At 34.6% G+C, this 18,821-nt stretch overlaps 3 protein-coding genes across 5 annotated transcripts; 2 read left to right on the forward strand and 1 right to left on the reverse strand.

The window, feature by feature from the left end:
* Window positions 1-1,121: 1,121 nt before the first annotated feature.
* Window positions 1,122-5,357, forward strand: LOC149961233 (uncharacterized). The gene is made up of 4 exons (XM_090176124.1): window positions 1,122-1,351; window positions 1,930-2,341; window positions 3,811-3,959; window positions 5,075-5,357. The coding sequence occupies exons 1-4, from the start codon at window positions 1,246-1,248 to the stop codon at window positions 5,278-5,280; spliced, it is 873 nt and encodes a 290-aa protein (XP_090032250.1). The 5' UTR covers window positions 1,122-1,245; the 3' UTR covers window positions 5,281-5,357.
* Window positions 5,358-8,329: 2,972 nt separating this feature from the next.
* Window positions 8,330-13,264, forward strand: LOC149961234 (cyclin-D-binding Myb-like transcription factor 1). Of its 3 annotated transcripts, none has more exons than XM_090176159.1 (11): window positions 8,330-8,389; window positions 8,692-8,943; window positions 9,016-9,282; window positions 9,352-9,619; window positions 9,681-9,790; window positions 10,106-10,334; window positions 10,400-10,551; window positions 10,615-10,803; window positions 10,858-11,114; window positions 11,496-11,790; window positions 13,031-13,264. In XM_090176159.1, the coding sequence occupies exons 2-11, from the start codon at window positions 8,718-8,720 to the stop codon at window positions 13,111-13,113; spliced, it is 2,076 nt and encodes a 691-aa protein (XP_090032285.1). In that variant the 5' UTR covers window positions 8,330-8,389; window positions 8,692-8,717; the 3' UTR covers window positions 13,114-13,264. The 3 variants fall into 3 exon arrangements, with proteins under 3 accessions (XP_090032285.1, XP_090032280.1, XP_090032290.1); XM_090176154.1 differs by lacking the exon at window positions 8,330-8,389 and adding an exon at window positions 8,431-8,559; XM_090176164.1 differs by lacking the exon at window positions 8,330-8,389 and adding an exon at window positions 8,601-8,619.
* Window positions 13,265-13,299: 35 nt separating this feature from the next.
* On the reverse strand, window positions 13,300-14,726 carry LOC149961235 (transmembrane protein 243-like). Its single transcript, XM_090176179.1, has 5 exons — window positions 14,542-14,726; window positions 14,227-14,394; window positions 14,114-14,164; window positions 13,942-14,046; window positions 13,300-13,871 (listed from the first exon to the last, which is right to left on the reverse strand). Exons 1-5 carry the CDS (start codon window positions 14,569-14,571, stop codon window positions 13,746-13,748), a joined length of 480 nt encoding a protein of 159 aa, XP_090032305.1. The 5' UTR covers window positions 14,572-14,726; the 3' UTR covers window positions 13,300-13,745.
* Window positions 14,727-18,821: the final 4,095 nt, after the last annotated feature.

Consider the following 18,821-nt stretch of genomic DNA (forward strand, 5'->3'; position numbering starts at 1 on the left):
TAAACACATGGTTATTCTAATGGAATTATATTAAACACATGGTTATACTAATGGAATTATATTAAACACATGGTTATACTAATGGAATTATATTAAACACATGGTTATACTAATGGAATTATATTAAACACATGGTTATACTAATGGAATTATATTAAACACATGGTTATACTAATGGAATTATATTAAACACATGGTTATACTAATGGAATTATATTAAACACATGGTTATACTAATGGAATTATATTAAACACATGGTTATACTAATGGAATTATATTAAACACATGGTTATACTAATGGAATTATATTAAACACATGGTTATACTAATGGAATTATATTAAACACATGGTTATACTAATGGAATTATATTAAACACATGGTTATACTAATGGAATTATATTAAACACATGGTTATACTAATGGAATTATATTAAACACATGGTTATACTAATGGAATTATATTAAACACATGGTTATACTAATGGAATTATATTAAACACATGGTTATACTAATGGAATTATATTAAACACATGGTTATACTAATGGAATTATATTAAACACATGGTTATACTAATGGAATTATATTAAACACATGGTTATACTAATCTAATTTGATTACAGACTTCTGGTCACACTTATTTATAATCTTATTAAATTAAAGTGATATAGTATCTAAGAAAGTTAACATTTCTCTCACAAATGGTGAGTATGCAAATACCCCAAAAATGCAAAAAAAAATGTTTTAAATAGACATTATTATACTTATTTCATAAATTCGAGGAATTAAACTAATTATCGCGTTAATTAACATATAAGGTCTTTGGTCCCGGATCAAATTAAATCGCTTTTCCTGGACTATACAGTTGCAATATATACGGAAGCAAATTGAAATTTGAATAACTGCCAATAATAATTAATGTAATGTAAAACATACTATTTGATCAGCTGTGACGACGTATTTTGCAATGCCACGACAGTACCGGAATCAACCACGTATTTGAGTGTCTTTTTACAATCTAACGGGCGTAAGCGCGACTACTGCAGCCATGATACGTAATTCTAAAGGCGCGTTTTGGGAAACAGTATTCTTATGGTTATTTTCAACGATAGTAATTGCTTTGGCGTCGAACGAGACGACGAAGCCGTGCCCGCCCGAGCACGATATCCCGAATTGTAAATGTACCAACAGGTCAACCCGAAATAACGGATACTTGGAAGTCTATTGTTCGAATTTAACGGATATGAAGACCATGGCCAAACAATTTGCGAAATTCTCCGGGATGAAAATTTCCGTTTTGATGCTTAAGAATTTAACAATGCCTTATTTACCTAGTGGAATCTTCAAAGGTACTAATACCGCTACCTCTTTTGCGTCACCCTGGTAGTCAAAATTCTCGTACGATAAAGAACGATGCATGTTTGATAACAAAAGGAATCCTATCACTGAGGTAACGCCGTTAGAGGCCGATTTTTAATTACCGAATAGATAATTTTAAATTAAACCGCGAAAAATATATTTTTCGTGTTTCTTTAGCCGATTTTTTATTTTCACTTTTATGTATAGATTTTACTTAAAAATATTTATTTGTTGTCTTTTTTAACTAAATCAGTAATAATTAATTCCAATACCCTCTCCCCAAAGATTTAAATTGGCGCCATCTAGTAAAAATAAAAGCATTAAAATCGAACCTCTAACGGCTTCGCCTTCTGTTGTGTGAACAACTCCTTCCGCGTTGAGTTTGCAAAGTTCTCTCCCCACTAATTTAAGGAATTTCCCTCAATTTCATGGGTTTTCCCTTTTCCTAAAAACTTGACGGTGAACGTTAATTGCATTGCTACCACTCATTTGACGTACGCGTAAAAGACAAATGCTCGACCCCAAACGTAACCCTCTCAATAATTAAAGCTAATTTCCCTTGGTTTAGATATCCAGGTCAAAGTAATTGAAATATACGACGGTCACTTGAAGACCTTGGCCCACCCGAGCGACGCCTCTCCGTTTCAGGGTCTCGAAGATACGATGACCAGTTTGTACAGTCATCGAGTCCATTCCATGGAGTTGTTGGACTTCAGTGTTCTGCTCGGGTTGAAGAAATTGGAGAAAATAGACTTTCAATTTACATCGATCGAAAAGTTCGACAACTGGGAGTCCCTGTCCAATCTTACCAACATCAAGTACTTCACCATCGCGGACACGAATATGACTGAATTGGAAAAGAGCGCTTTGTCCAATATGAAGGAACTATCCAACGTCATCATGATTTTCAATAAACTCGAGTCCGTACGAAGAGATTTCTTTCCCAAACCAGCGCCTGATTTAGCGAACATCATGTTAAGGTAGGTTAATGCTTTTTCATTGAAATACGAACCTTCGCCGGTTTTTGTTTATTTTTCGAAACCTTTTCAAAGTTTGGTTAATATGGGGAATGAAATTTTTACAGGAGGAGTAATACATGCGGTATATTTTGGGTAGTGATACGATGTGTGCTAAGTAATATTTCAGAGAGCCAGGACTTTCAAATCACTGTTTATATAGTGCTTGTTGAAATAATGGAAAGTTTTCACCTGTACGGTATGCAACAAGTGTTCCCTTTTAACCAGGTAGCTTTTTGACATATTAAGGCTTAGCAAAAACCAGACGTTCTGTTTACAGGTGAAAAGTTTCTATTAATTCCACAAGCGCTATATAAACATGTGGTCAGAAAGTTATATACCGGTGCTCCAAGCGTATCAACAGCCTACTACACCGGTGGTCTCATCAGAATGCCTCACGCCAGCGTCCACAAGCCCGGACAGGTGACAAATCCAGCATGGGTAGTAGTGCGCTATATAAACAGTAACTTTCAAGTCCTCGCTTTCGGAAATATTTCTTCTTGGTGATTTCCTTGAAGAGGTTTTATTTAGGCGCCTTTTGAAAACTACCATGAGCCCGCGAAGATACATATTTAATTTATTGCGTCTTAGCTGGATACTTATCTCGTAAAAAGATATATTATATAATTACACAGTTAGAAAAAAGGGTTTGATTATAAACCCCCAAGGTTCTTAAAAAAAATTCGACAAATTCAAACCCTCCAAAACCCTTTAACGGAAATTTTCAAACCAACAAGGCTTAAAAATGAGCACTTTTATGATTATAAATTGAACCATTATAAAAACCCTTTAAAAAATTCCTAGGGTTTGCAACAAAACCAAGTAAATACAGACAATCGACACAACACGGTTTATATTTTGAACTCTTTTCAAACCCTTTGACACTTCCTAGGGTTTGTATTTATAGATTAAATTAATTAATTTAATTTACGACTTTATAACAAATTTCGGCGATTGCAAACGGGCGCGTTTCGAACACAAGCCCTCTAGCACGACAGGCGGGTGTTTTACCACAGAACCACCGTAAGATGTATGATTGTAACGATGTTTAGAGAAACCGTTTTGGGGAAAGTCAGTCTTCCTTTACGTTTTATGAATTTATTATACGGCTTTATATCAAATTTCGGCGTAGATGGCGTGAGATAGTTTAAAACGTGCATGGTTTGAAAAGGGTTTTAAAAAGTGATACATTATTATTTTTTTTCTATAGGTTCTTTAATGGGAATCCTAAGGGTTTTCCATTGACCTATAGGGGTTTCCTTTAAACATTTAACCCCTTTTCAAACCATGCAAGTTGCCAAAACAATAAACCTTAAGGGTTTATAATTTTTTTCTAAACCTTTTTTAAACCCAAAGCAAACCCTAATTAAAACCATGGAAACCCTTTTTTCTAACTGTGTATAAGCGTACTCATTCGCTACTTTACTCTACAGCCACAACAAGATTACCTACGTTCCTGACGATTCTTTCCAAGAAATGCCGAAGTTGCGTTACGTCGATTTGTCTCACAATCAACTGACCACGATTAGCCAGTATTGGTTTCAATCATCTTGGCCTACTATGAACGGTTTTCAATTTAGAGGTAAATAATTGTTTCCAAAGAAGTGGGGTGGCGGAGTGGTGAGGACTATTGCCTCGCAGCAAGAGGAGCCGGGGTCGATCCCAAATTTAGGCACTGGGTGAACACCAGGGCCGTAGCCAGGACATCGATATGGAGCGGGCGAACCATATTTTAGGAGGGGCGAATTGTCCCAAAAGGGGGCGTCGGAGTTGAGTTGCAGAAAAGGCTAGGTCGGGCGAAAGAGATCGAAGTACGGGCGCCGCCCGTACCAGGCCCGTCTTAAGACCTTTTGGGGCCCTGGGCTAAATTATTTCTTAAGACCTTTGCAATCCCCAACGGTTAGCCTTTGTTTGTCCGTTATCTAAATTCACCTACACAATAATCAAACCAAAACTTTTCATTTCAAAAGTATAACATAGGCCTACTGAAAATAAGATTTTTACTGACAGTGACTCTCTCTTAAGTTTTAGAAATTGTTGGTACCGTAGGATACGCGATGTGGCGATGAGTCAAATTACTTTAGACGTAACTAAAAGATACATAATATTAAATTAGCATAAATAATATTTAACCAACTAAACCCTTATCCCTAGAGTAGAGACTGTATGGCTGGCCTTTCCGGGGCCCCAAAACTGGCGGGGGGCCCTGGGCTGTAGCCCATTTAGCCCATGCCTTAAGACGGCCCTGGCCCGTACTGGCCCCCCTCTGGCTACGGGCCTGGTGAACACTCGGAACTACTCCTTTTGCGTTGAGTCTGCAAGTTATCTCCCCACAGATTAAAGGAGTATTCCCCGAGCTCTTCGGTTTCCCCTTTCCATAAATACTTATAGAGATTAAAGGTCATAGTTAGTGCAGGGAGCTGTGAAGAGCTTGCCACCACCATCCTACGCATTAAAGGCAATAAAAGTCGCTAGATGATATTAGCCTAGCTGATTATTATTATAAAAAAAAATGGATTGGAGTTGGCTTATTGGCTAAGCAGACGAATCTTGTAACCTATTTGGAGAATATTTGTTCAGTGATCTAAATTTGGCTACAAAGCTAAAATAGAAGTGGATTTCATTGAAGCGTTGATTGCCCAGCTGATTATAATTACCAATTCCAATTTTCACCATATACATTTTGTCCTTACGCAGGTAACCCGTTGCATTGCGACAATAGCTTAACATGGATAACACAAATTGTTACTATCGAAACTTCAAGCAAACGTGGAAGGCACAGATACAATGATTTCGAACATTTAAAATGCTCCACTCCACCCAAGCTGGCCAACAGAACCCTCAAATCCCTGTCCGCTGGCGAATTGGAGTTTGATATCAATTATAATAATAGACTAAATTAATTAGTTTCTTTATTTTGAATGTTTTTGCAAATTGAAATAAGTTCTGTAATGTAATTTTGCAGAAAATAAAATTATTTATGTATTTACGTTAAATACATGTTCATTATGATCTACGATATTGCATTTGTTTCAAACTGTCATAGTTTAACGAGTCTTTCCAAGTTTGTTCAACTGACGTTTTGAAACGGCTGAACACATAAGGATTCGTAAAAATAGAAAATTTAAACCGTGGCCTTTAGCCAGGTTTTGGGAAATATATAAGGGGTTCAGCGACGTTTTACATTTAAAATATCAATGTCGTATAAACCTACGATTTGGTATATTATTTGCGTACTTTTGACGTACGTCGCCCCTAAATCTGGCAGCAAGAACATCGAGTTGAAATGTCCCCTCAATGTCGTGTCTTCTTTTTGCCATTGCGAACCGAGCGACTGGCGTGAGCAGTCCTTTTTCGTCAACTGTAAAAACATCAACGATACGGACACTCTAATGACCGAGGTTCGAAAGTTCCAAAACATCAAAATCAACATGTTAGAGATAAGTGAATTCAATTTGGTTTCTTTACCTCAAAATCTTATTCAAGGGATCTACGTTACGGGCGTGGCATTACGTGGTAAGCGCCTTAATATCCGTTTTTCCATTGAATTTGACAATAATGTAGTAAATACTGTAAATTCCGTTTTAAAGATGGAAAATTAGGCTCTTTGATGGGCCAAAATGAAAATGAGAACGCGTTAAATGGTAACGTAATATCATTGGAACAGTTCGACTGTATGGACACAAACGTCGACCTCTGGGACTGGTCGAAATTGCCCGATGTTAAAATGGTGGACCTTACTTGCAATTCCAAGGTCAAGAGAATCGTCGGATGGTACAGCTTGAGGAAAATAACAGGCATGACCAGCTTTACCGCTTCGGGGTGCAATTTGAAAGGAATCACCTCAGTCTTCAGAAGTATGGACAATCTGACAGTGTTCGACATGGCCGATAATCAAATTACAACCGTCAAAAGGCGTTTTTTTCCAAATCCAGCTAACCAACTCACGTGGATAGAGTTGAGGTAATAAATAAGCTTCCCCTGTAGCACATGAAGTCCTTTTAGGGTCGGGGTACGGTCGTAAAGTCACTTTATAGTCGACGACCAAATGCCGACCAAATGCCGACCTAAAAACGTCCGAACGTTTATCGACACTAAAACCGTAAATCCATTTTTGGGACTATTTATGGTCAGTATTCCGACCATTATCCGACTTAAAAATAGACACATTTAATTATTGGATTTGACATTAACTTTATGAAACAGACCATATGTATTTAGGAAAAGCGGATATTTGAATTATTTTCTGACTATTTGATGATTTTCTGAGATAATTTTTTATTCACTTTTATTTTTCCTTTAAACTTATTTGTATTCGAAAAACGCGGCATTTAATAATTAGATCAGTTTTGGGTCGGAAATAAGCATTAATATAAAGTCAGCCCGACGTCGTTTCGCAGTCGGTTCTTAGGTCTATTAAAAGGCGGTAAAGAGCCGACGTTTTGTAGTCGGCCGACCCTTTTATCCTTAGGACATTTCCACCCTAAATCCAAAGGTCGGCCGACTTTAGTGTTTAGTACCTTTTGCCGACTCTAATTTGCTACAGGGGTTAGGTTGGGTTATATTATGAGTTTATTCAGCTCTACCATGAATTTCGAACTGCATTAGGTAGTCAACCCTCAGTCGCTAGGTTAGGACGGACTTGGTTATTGTGACGTTGGTTACGTGCAATCGTTCAAAAGTGATTGGGAAATTTGCCTAGTTCCATTATTAATTATTAAAGTCGCATCGTTTAGATTGAACAAAAATATATCAAAATATTTTGAGCAAATACGTTTATTTATTATTATCAACTGATTTTTTAGTAGTTACCAGCATAGATTTCTATGGCTACCAGGAATTTACTTCGACGGTTAAAATGAGCAATTCCGGAAACGTATTGTGCATCGAGTTATCGAAAAAGACTAGTCTCCTGATTGGCACAGAAAGGCACTGCCAATCGAAGCCCCAGATGGTAGAAACGGTAATGATATAGTTCGATATTCATGGTAGAAATGACTACATTCATGCTTATATTATATTTCCAAACTGAATTTTTTATGATTTCTTTAGCCATAACTTTATCGAATTTCTACCAGACGATATATTTCAAGAAATGCCTAATATATGGATAATAAATTTGAGTTATAATCGTTTATCTGTTTTCAAAGAAGAAATGTTTAGACCGTTGGTACCTCCATTGAGATCTCTGTTACTAGCTAGTAAGTTTCTAATAGACGCTTCAATAAAACGTCTTCAAGGAAATTGCCAAGAAGTAATATTTCCGAGAGCCAGGACCTGCAATTTACTGTTTGTATAGTGCTTGTTGAAGTAATGGAAACTTTTCACTTGTACGGTATTCAAAAAGTGTTACCTTTTAACCAGGTAGCTTTTTTTTTACGTATTAAGGAAATTTCCTTGAATATGTTTTATGGAAACGCCTATTAAATAAAATTTTAATGATTTTGTGATACACCTCTAAATTTATCAATAGATAATCCAATTAATTGTGACCAAAAATCTTTTTGGATATTTCGACTGCTCGTGGAGAAGGAAAAGTTCTGCAATAACGATATGAAATTCCTAGAATGCAAAAGCCCTTTCCATATGAAAGGTAGAAGAATCGCCACTTTACTCGAAACAGATTTGGAAATTAATAATGGTATTGATAGATAGTAGCTTATGTAAATAAAAATCTTGAATTAAATCTGCAAAAGAATTTCGTCTACTTTTTTAGCAAACGGTAGTCCAAACACCACGTCGTAATGAATGATGAATTTTTAATTTCCCCAATTTGTAGTCAATTTACCTTCTCCAAGGCATGAACTAAGCTCAAAGGATTAAGTATATTTGCATTAATTTAACGAAGTGAAAAAAGAATTTTTCACAAAATTTACCATCGGTGTACAGGGAGAAGCCGAATCTCATGGGGGGGGGGGGGGGTTTGACTCCCGCATTGCCGCGTGGGGGTTTAATTTTATCTAAAAAAAATCTTACATCCTGGATCTTTCTGAAATACCCGACTGAAAACGGGCAAGTATTTTTGAAAATAGATGTTTCCGGGATGTCCTACTCTCTGGTGGTTCAGATTTTAGACGAGATTTAAATAATTTGAATAAAATTGATTGAAATCTTCCTTGTTTTTCTTAATATTAAATTGTTAAAAATTAAGGGAAAGGCTTAGCGTACAATCCAAAATGGAGGTATGCTATTTATAAATATTTCTACGTTCCGCGTCTCTTATGACATTGACAAGGCTTATCGTACTTTATAATTAATGAAGTAATAGAATTTTTATTTTTATAAATAAATTTAATGGTATTTCATGCTTTTAGGCTAGGTTTCGTAGCCCAGTCATTAAATGGAAGTGGAGGAATCTGATTTCAAACTTTGTGATGAAAGTCTGTGCCAGTCAGAGTTTTCCGACTCTGATAGTGATCAAGATATTGAGTTGCAGGGAATGGTTCCCACCGTACTTTCGCAAAGTGTATCCATGCCAGCAGAACTTCATCTTACATTTCCCAACACTGGTTGTGTAGGTCCAACTATGGATATGGGACAACAAATAATGCTAGTCTCCTCTGATGGTAATTTTTTTTATTTTGAATATATTAAAATTGTAATGAATAAAATAATCTTATTTTTCAAAATTCTTGAAGGGAATGTGTTAAAATTTCCTGGTAATTTAGGCAGTAAACCAATAAGTAATGAGTTAGGGGAACCATCTGCTAAAAGGCTTTGTATAGAACAAGATGGGCAAACTTTCATATTGACTGGCTTGAGTATAAATCCAAACATGACGCAACCTCTAATTCCAGCTAATGAGTTGGTCTCTAGTCAACTTGTGGGGGAAACTTCGAAAGACACTGATATAAACCAAGCTTGGTTTACTAGTCGCGAAGATAAAACCACTTTGCAGAGGAAAGGTAGTTTTTATTTTTTATTGCATAAATTATGTATTTATGTATGTTGAATGATTTTTATGTACTTAAAAGGCCATTTATGGAAGCAAGGAATGTGGTCCAAAGAAGAAATAGACTTATTGCAAGATAATATTCAACTTTATTGTCAAGAACATGATATTACTGACCCAGCAACTGTGATATTTCAAATGAGCAAGGATGAAAGGAAAGATTTTTATCGCACTGTTGCCAAAGGTCTTAATAGACCACTGTTTAGTGTTTATCGTCGTGTGATAAGGATGTATGATAATAAGAATCATATCGGAAAGTATACAGATGAAGAGTTGGAACAGTTAAAAGAGTACATATTCTTTCAAAACTTGAAATTATACAGAAGGATGTTGATTTTGAATATTTTTCAGATTGCGTTCTATTCATGGTAATGATTGGCAAACAATTGGAACAGCGATGGGCCGGAGTGCCTCCTCTATAAAAGATCGCTGCAGACTTTTGAAAGAAAATTGCAATCAAGGTGAGTTTATATAAGTTTTTCATTCTACCTAAGCTTTTTTTACCATCCATTCAGTCTTAACTTAACTGAAAAAAACTTGGCAATAAATAATAAATGCCTTTTGAATTTACTTTCTATTTATAATTGTTAAAGAGATATGCAATAGTTTATATTTTCTGCAAACTTGCACAGAGTTGATGGCTGAATTTTGAGGGGCTTTAAATTGTTATAGAAAGTATAAATTATTATAATTCATTCACTGTTATAAATAGAAACAAAATCCATATTCCATTGATCATTTCTTTAAAGATTTAATTAAATTATTTTCGATGAAAGGGAAATGGCTTCCAATTGAAGAACGCCAATTAGCCGAGGCTGTTTATGATTTGGCAAAAGTGGTTCCTGGAGAAATGATTTCATCCGGACTTTCTTGGGCTGCTGTGGCAGAAAGAGTAGGAACTAGATCTGAAAAACAGTGCCGCACAAAATGGCTAAATTTTCTCAATTGGAAAGAAGCCGGAGGGACTATATGGAGTCGTGAAGATGATATTGCTCTTATATGCAAGTAAGGTCTATGGTGATTTGTTTTTGTAAAAAGGAAATTTTTTTCTATATTTAAATGTATTCCAGAGTGTGCAGTTTAAATGTCAGTGAGGAAACTTTGATTGATTGGAATGAAATGTCTAAAAATTGGACTAGTGTACGATCTCCACAATGGCTTAGAGGCAAATTTTGGGCTCTTAAAAGACATTGTCCTAAAGAAGCCTTAAATTCGTTTCCCGGTATGTTTAAAAAATGCCATCGTTTAAAACTGATCTTGGAATCATAAATCGCTTTTCTTTTAGAGATGTGCGACTATCTTTACAAACATTACGCTCAAAAGGTCTGTATCAAAGATGAGAAAAGTGGTGGCAATCTAGTATCGGCCGTCACGATGGTTCAACAAGTAAAACCAATAACAACTTGCAATCCATCTATTGTCTCAATACCAACTAGGCCGATTTTAACCAGACCAACATTAACGACTGCGACACGTAAGATACCGCTTTCAAATTTTCACAATCTTAGACTAAAAATTTATTTTGCAGATTTCATCAATTCTATCGGAACTACTACACCCCCTACGAACCCAGTTGGTGATTTGTCTAGTCTGTTAGGGCCGACTGCAACTTTAGGAATGACCCCTACTGTTATTCAAACTGTTGGAGTATTGCCGCAAAGTTTACAACCTAATCCCAATGCTTTAACTCCCGAACAAGCTTTCCTCTTGACTCATACCGGTCAAACCACGTTGCCAATGACAGCTACTGTAGGACCGGGTCAAATTATCATTCAATCTGTTGGGGTACAATTACCAATATTATGGCTGCGTTTAGTAACTCTAAAAAAGCTCAGCCCTGAGCTCAATGGTCAGCGGTTTTTTACTGAACGGTTTTTTTGACTTCTGGTTTTGATGCCACGTTGGCCGTCCGTTGATCAACGAAGTCATTGGCTGTAAGAGCAGGTTTTTCCGTTGCACAATGGTCATGTGACGTTGCAGCACAGAGTAAGGCTAGCTGCAGACGCCGCAACATAAGATATTTTTTATAAATTAAAAACAAGCGTAAAAAGCAACAGTCTCAACGAAAATTAATTTTTCAGATACTTAGTTGAGAGTTACTGAACGCAGAAAACACTTTGCTTAAGAGTATTTAGACAATAAAAATATTAAATTTAAAATTTTCAGGATAATTTGCAAATGACGGAAACTATGGGCCTGCAGTTGCATGCCAATCCTCAAATTATTTTGGGGTCTTTGGTCTCAACACCCGGATGTCCAGATTCGCTGGTCATGCCTTTGAGTTCAAATTCAGGCTCTATAAGTTTAGAGGAGGAGAAAGATGATTTGGATGACGATGATGATCATGATCATGCCTATTCCGACGAGAGTTTTCAACATGTTGAAAGCTATGACGATGATGATGCAAGTCATATAGAAAGTGATTTTGTGGATGATAAGGGAAACAGACTCATTGTGTCAGGTAGATATTTTATTTTCATCATGTGTGCTGTAATTGTAGTTCTGATTTGGGTAATGGGTAAAAAACATTCCAATTGGTTGATTATTTTACTTTATATTGGTGATATAAGAACTAACTGAGCTTTTGAAGTCATCTAAGTAGACAAAGAGTGCTTTTAGTTTTAAAACATGTGTCATCAAGACTTATTGGAATAAATACATCTTGTAAAAACTACCAATGAAATAATAAGGCGCTATCTGTATAGTAGGTGAGGTGGAGTGGTTAACCTTTTGGTCTTGCTGTAAGAGGAGCCAGTTCTATCCCAGCTAGTGACACCGAGTTAAAACTCGGAGTGTAGAGTTTGCAAGTTCTCTCCCCACTGGTTAAAAGCAGTGCTCGAAATGGACTTATTCACGAACCGGAACGTGTTTCCTTTCAAAGCTTCCAATTATTCTGAAAAACCGGAGCTGTGCAATGAAAAATAATCTTTAAGAACCAGAACGATATAAGGAAAACTTTTACTTGGGAAGTGGTTCAAAGTGTATTTCCCCTTTCGATAAAAACTTATATAGTGAGTGTAGGGAGCTGTTGGCTCTAGTGGCATGAAGGGCTTTTCACCACCCTCCTACCAAATTTCACCACCCTCTTACCCAATTTCACACGGCCACCGGAATTAAAGGCAATAAAAGTCCCTAGGTGAGTTGGGCCTAGGGTGCTGCTTTGGCTATTAGCTTAACTGATTATTATTAAAGGTTTTCAAGAGGTGGAAGATTTTTCTTATTTTATCATTGGTTGTAAATCTATGAGAACAATTCTCATAGAATGGTCCTTAAATGGTCAAAGAACAATTTTGTGGAATTTCTGTACCTGATAGTAGCAGATACAACCTATAAAATTTTGGAATTTTTTAAGCCCAATTTCAAACCATTCTGGGACTCTTTAATTGTTTAATTTGTCATTCTAATTATTGGTTAATTTAACCAGCAAATAGATGTTTCTATAAAATAATATGAATAAAAAATTAAAAAATATGTTGCTCTTACGTCACAAAACAGAGCTTTATTAGTATATTCTTCGCACATGCTCTAGATAAACCTATAATCCTCTGGCGACTGTACCATGTGCTCTTAGACTTGTTAAAGTAAAAGACTGACATAAGAGGCAACATATTCTATTTCTTTGCTTTTTATTCATTTTAATTTATAGAAACATCTATTTTTAATGCAAGTAGAATCCTTACTATTTCTTATATGAATTTCAGACGTGATGTTGGCAGCTAGCGGATCATCTTCTGATATTGACAAAGATTCTTTGGATCACGTTAAGAGTCCATCTAGCAGTTGACAATGATCTGTATCAGAGTCCATTAGTGCCGCAATTAAAGATAATGTCTTGTGTCTTCCGAAGATTGTTATGGATGGGAATGTTTAAAGGTATAGATGATATTGATTTAATATTATAGTAAAAAATTAGGATGTGTAATAAAATTTGAACTGTTAAGAAATAATTTTATTTACACATTGTCCCGCATTTTAAGAAAAAGGCACATTTATAATAGCGTAGTTATACAAATCCAAAATAAATTTAATTTTTATAAACAGTAAAAACAAATACACTGGAAGTTAGGCAATTAAAAAGTAGCGGAGAAACATGTATTATGCTGCGTATATTTACATTTTTAATCTTCAGTTATGCATTTTTTAGTCTGATAACTCCTCCAAAGCAAACTTCCAAGGCTTTCTTCTTTAAAATTTTAAATTACTTTCTCGAAATTTACACAAATATTTTTTGGGCTTTTTATACATAACAATAGTTCAATACTGGACTTTTTGAGGTTTTTTTATCAGACATAGCGTTGTCATGGCAATTCGACAATTAATTTTTTTTTAACATATTAATTCAATTTTTATCACAGCTATCATATCTCACGCTTAAAATGTTGTGAATTATTTTTATGTATGGCCTTTTTAAATTTGTCATTTATCCGAAACCTCTGTGAAATACACCAATGCACAAATACAGAATAATATTATCGTGAAGGAATTATAATAGATTAGGTTGCGGAATTTTGGATCTAAATCACCTTGACTATACCAATATATCTGAAAAAAGTGAAAATATATAGATTTATATCAATTTGATGTGCTTTTAGAATGTACTTGTGTTTCTTACCAATAATAAGTGTCCCAAACTTAAAATTACTATACAGAGAGCAAAAAAAACGTTTATACCCCATTGGCTCCAGTTATGTATAGAAAATGATGTGATAACTGTGGACTGAATTAAAATTTTTGTTAGTTTACAATTTAATTTTAGGTTTAGGCTTAAAGACAAACTCATTTACCACAACTAATATGAACGTTGTAAATCCTATGGCCAAATTAGCTATTCTCTCCTACAAACATTCCCATAATTAACAAATTAATTCATTAAACATGACAAAATTGTAGTTCTCACTTTACGTGTGTCAACCCCAAAAAGGGGTCGATCGATTGTTGTATTGAATAATGGTTTATATTCGTTAGATCCAGTGCTGGTGTTGTCCATTTTGTTACCACCAAAATCAAGCTCTTCCCGTTGATTATTATAGAAAATTTTCCATTCCAGGTAATCTAAAATTCCATTCTAAAAATAACCTAAAAGAAAAATAACCATTATAATGCTAAATAATATTAACAAAAGCCATGTTATTTTGCCCACCAATTAAAAAAAATTGAAGAATTTTGATAATTTAAAAGATTAAAAAGGATAATGAAGCTTCGAAAAACAAACCCCTTTTTTCGCCGCTTCATTCTCAGCCATTTTTAATTAGTAACTAAACGAAATAACACTAAACTACTTTAAAATAATTAACAGCTACATTATTTAAGATAAGCCTTGGCCTTCTGTCAGGTCCTCTAAGTTTAAACTTAAAAGCAAAGTTAGCAACTTATTTATTTAACTTTTAATTAATCCCAAAAAGTAGTTGCAATTTAAAAGCTTTTATACCTTTAGGTTACTTTTTTAATTATTTAACTTTAAAAACCACAAAAAAACTGCGCGAAGACGCAAAATGAGAAACCCGGAAACCAACGCGGCGTTTTGTCACGTGAAAATTATTTGGCACGGATGGAGAGGGGTACAATTTTTTCCCTGCCGCCCCGCACCGCTACGTGGAGAAGTTAAACTTACGGGGCTAGAAAATGATATCAAATCGATTTCGTAAAGTATTGCAAATTTGACGAAATTCGTATTTAGACATTAGGCTACATTGCTCGGGAACGGGCCAAAATTATTAGTTTTAATGTTTAAGGCTATGATAAAGCCTTAAAACTTATAACCCGGTCCCCGAGCAGTTTACGGCCAACTTCGAGCGAAAGGAAGATGGATGGTTGACAATGGAAATTCCATATGAAAAACCGGGTAAGGATCATAACGCCAACTCCCCATTACCCCAACTAAAAATTCCCATAACGCCAACGACCATAACGCCAACGGCCCATAACACCAACTGCTGGTGTAATGAACAATTGGTGTTATGGGCCATTGGTGTTATGGGCCGTTGGCGTTATGGGATGCTCATAACGCCAACTCGATTTCGAGATACAGCGGCAGTTGGCGTTGTGGTCTGCTCATAACGCCAACTCGGTTTCGAGATACAGCGGCAGTTGGCGTTGTGGTCTGCTCATAAAGCCAACTCGATTTCGAGATACAGCGGCAGTTGGCGTTGTGGTCTGCTCATAAAGCCAACTCGATTTCGAGATACAGCGGCAGTTGGCGTTGTGGTCTTCTCATAATGCCAACTGATAAAACATCTACAATGCGTCTACTGTAGAGTTAAAACTCCTACTCAAACCACAAATTTTCGGGTGGTAACGACAAGTCACCTGAGAGCAATAACCACGTAATTTTTGTCGGGCATTTTGAGAAAAACGTATTAAAACATTATTTATCTCGTGTCCCTATTATAAAATTCTAGCTTCCCCCCTTTTCTTAGCATACCCATACTTAAATACTCTGTGGTTATTGTTTTATGCCTTCATTTAAAATGGTCTAATATGGATAGATAAGCAAATCCATTTTTAATTACTTTACATTTGCATTCATTAGCGACTTTGAAATAGTTTAAACTTAGTTAATCATCTAGATTTTATTGCTCAAGTAATTCAGATAGAAAATTATGAAAACATAATTATCCAGGATTTAAAACATTATTTGAAAAATAATATTTTTCCGATAAAATAACCGAAAAATGAATTCAAAATTTAAGGGCGATAATATTAACCGCAAAATATCAGCTTTAATCGAAAAATAGATTATTCTAATAACACTTAATTTTACATTAATTGAACTAAAATTATTTTTGAATAATTATTTTATTTATTTATCATATTTATGAATAACTATGAATAATTTATTATTCATAGTTATTAATCATAATCTCTTTTTTCGTTCGAAAGTCAACTATCATGAAAACGGCTAAATCCGAGTTTTCTCGAAGGTTTCCCGCGTTTTTCCTTCGCTCATGAAAACGTAGACTATGGAAGTCATTAGACTCATTACAAATGCTACGATAGTAAAGTAAAATACACTAATCTAATCAACACCAGGTTTTAGCAACAATTTTAGCAAACTATTTTAGTTTCAATATAACTTGACTTCTTAAGAAATATTGACTTGATATACATAATTAATTGTAATTATTTAAAAACCATATTAATTATTAAATATAAAAATAAAACACTATTAACAATTAAATATATAAATAAAATACTATTAATTTTTAAATATATAAATAAAATACTATTAATTATTAAATATATAAATAAAATACTATTAATTATTTAATATATAAATAAAATACTATTAATTATTAAATATATAATAATAACACTAATAATTATTACATATAAAAATAAAACACTTAATAATTAAATATATAAATAAAACACTAATAATTATGAAATTTATAAATAAAACACTAATAATTATGAAATTTATAAATAAAACACTAATAATTATGAAATTTATAAATAAAACACTAATAATTATGAAATTTATAAATAAAACACTAATAATTATGAAATTTATAAATAAAACACTAATAATTATGAAATTTATAAATAAAACACTAATAATTATGAAATTTATAAATAAAACACTAATAATTATGAAATTTATAAATAAAACACTAATACTTATGAAATTTATAAATAAAACACTAATAATTATGAAATTTATAAATAAAACACTAATAATTATGAAATTTATAAATAAAACACTAATAATTATGAAATTTATAAATAAAACACTAATAATTATGAAATTTATAAATAAAACACTAATAATTATGAAATTTATAAATAAAACACTAATAATTATGAAATTTATAAATAAAACACTAATAATTATGAAATTTATAAATAAAACACTAATACTTATGAAATTTATAAATAAAACACTAATACTTATTAAATATACGAAGGAAGAAGAAACGAAGACTGAAACTGTTCCTTTTTCGAAAAACTTTCTTGGGGCTAACAATAGAGGCAGATGTATATCTATTGAAATCAGTGACATTTCTTAAATTCCGCTGTCAAGTGACCAGTGCTAGAAGTATCAAGAGCACCATTGTAAAGGAATCCCACCTGCCAACAGGTTTTAGCCTCAGTGTGGCTTACTCGCACGTGCGCAGTCAAAGATTCAAATTCTCGTAAAAAAGGAACAGGGACGACTTGTTGTCTGACATCCAGTGACGTTTCTTTCGGGGAATAAGTCGATGTCTTTCCCCTTTTCTCTCCTTCCTTCGCGAGTTTTATATTTTCTCGTTTGAAAAGAGGCTTTTTGCGCTAACCTAATAGACCCATAACAAAAGAGGGGCCGCAGACGAGGCTTAAGTGAGACCTTTGGACGGAACATCCTGTTTGTGACGTTTTGAACCACGTGACCGCCATTGAAATATACAGGCGGAAGTAAGGAAACGGATGTTCCGTCCAAATGCTGAGTTGCCAGGTAAAAATGTTAATTTTCGGCCCCCCAACTTTCATCGTGGGTCTATTCTAAGCGTAGCTTTTTTCCAAAGACTATATAACGCTTCGCTTACTAGACAGGCGTGTTCCTAGGAAAAACCTGTTAACACCTCTGTAGCACTGTAAAAGCTGGGGTAATATTTGGACCCGCGGCTAGAGGCGCCACTAGTAACACAGCTCAAGCTAGGGGAAATTTTGGGCCAGCGTCGAGATGGAGCCACAATCGGTATGCAAGTTGAGCCATAGAACACGCCTGTCTAGTAAGAGAAGCGTTATATAGTCTTTGCTTTTTTCTAGGAACCTTGGGCAGTTGGTTCTTTGTTATTACACATTAGGTGGTTTCTTTTCGCTTGTCCGGGGACAAAAAGTGTAAACTTTTTACCCTAAAACGTTTTATTCGCCTGTTCTCGGGGTATGATTTACCCTGTCCCGAATTTTGTTCGCTTGTTCCGGAGTATTAGGGTTACACTTTTTACTCCTCCTCGAAAGGAGGTGTAGAGGGAGTAATCTAGTTTTGTCGTCTGCTTAAATTTCGTTTCACGAAAATATGATGGGAAACTTTTTATTAATAACCTTTAACCTTTAAAAACTCTTTCTACTCCAACTCGTTTTTTTCGTCAAGACAGAATTGTAGTAAAATGACGTCATATGGCTACACTTTTTAACCTGCTCAAAAAACCCAGAACAGGCGGAAAAAAACCACCTAATAAAGCCGACAATTTGGGTGGTGGGAGATAAATAGGATCAAGACCTACTGATTTCAGATTTTTGGCTATTTTTTTGAGAGAAGCCAGGATAAAAAGGGATACATATGCTGTTATGAAAGATTTTTTACGTTCTGAAACTTCAGGAGCTAGAGTTGTTTGAAAACTGACGGTATTAGATAATTTTTTTTTGATATTTTTATTATTATGTGATCTATCTGGGATTCCGAAAAAGAATGATTTAAAGCTATGGATTTAACTAATTGTATTTCGGAGGAGAGGAAGGAAGAATTGGAGGAAATGGTGAAAGCGCGGTGAATTAATGTTGATAGAGCACTTA

The sequence above is a fragment of the Leiobunum rupestre genome, chromosome 1 (genome assembly GCF_980474605.1).
Source record: "Leiobunum rupestre chromosome 1, qqLeiRupe1.1.hap1, whole genome shotgun sequence".
Taxonomy (NCBI): Eukaryota; Metazoa; Arthropoda; class Arachnida; order Opiliones; family Sclerosomatidae; genus Leiobunum; species Leiobunum rupestre.

Coding starts and splice junctions, on each gene's coding strand:
- LOC149961234 (XM_090176159.1), top strand. CDS start 8,718: ATGGAAGTGGAGGAATCTGATTTCAAACTTTGTGATGAAAGTCTGTGC. Junction 9,283..9,351: donor AACCACTTTGCAGAGGAAAG/GTAGTTTTTATT, acceptor TGTACTTAAAAG/GCCATTTATGGAAGCAAGGA. Junction 9,791..10,105: donor GAAAGAAAATTGCAATCAAG/GTGAGTTTATAT, acceptor TTTCGATGAAAG/GGAAATGGCTTCCAATTGAA.
- LOC149961235 (XM_090176179.1), bottom strand. CDS start 14,571: ATGGCTGAGAATGAAGCGGCGAAAAAAGGG. Junction 14,165..14,226: donor TTGGGGTTGACACACGTAAA/GTGAGAACTACA, acceptor GAATGTTTGTAG/GAGAGAATAGCTAATTTGGC. Junction 14,047..14,113: donor CAACGTTCATATTAGTTGTG/GTAAATGAGTTT, acceptor ATTTTAATTCAG/TCCACAGTTATCACATCATT.
- LOC149961233 (XM_090176124.1), top strand. CDS start 1,246: ATGAAGACCATGGCCAAACAATTTGCGAAATTCTCCGGGATGAAAATT. Junction 1,352..1,929: donor ACCTAGTGGAATCTTCAAAG/GTACTAATACCG, acceptor CCCTTGGTTTAG/ATATCCAGGTCAAAGTAATT. Junction 2,342..3,810: donor TTAGCGAACATCATGTTAAG/GTAGGTTAATGC, acceptor TTTACTCTACAG/CCACAACAAGATTACCTACG.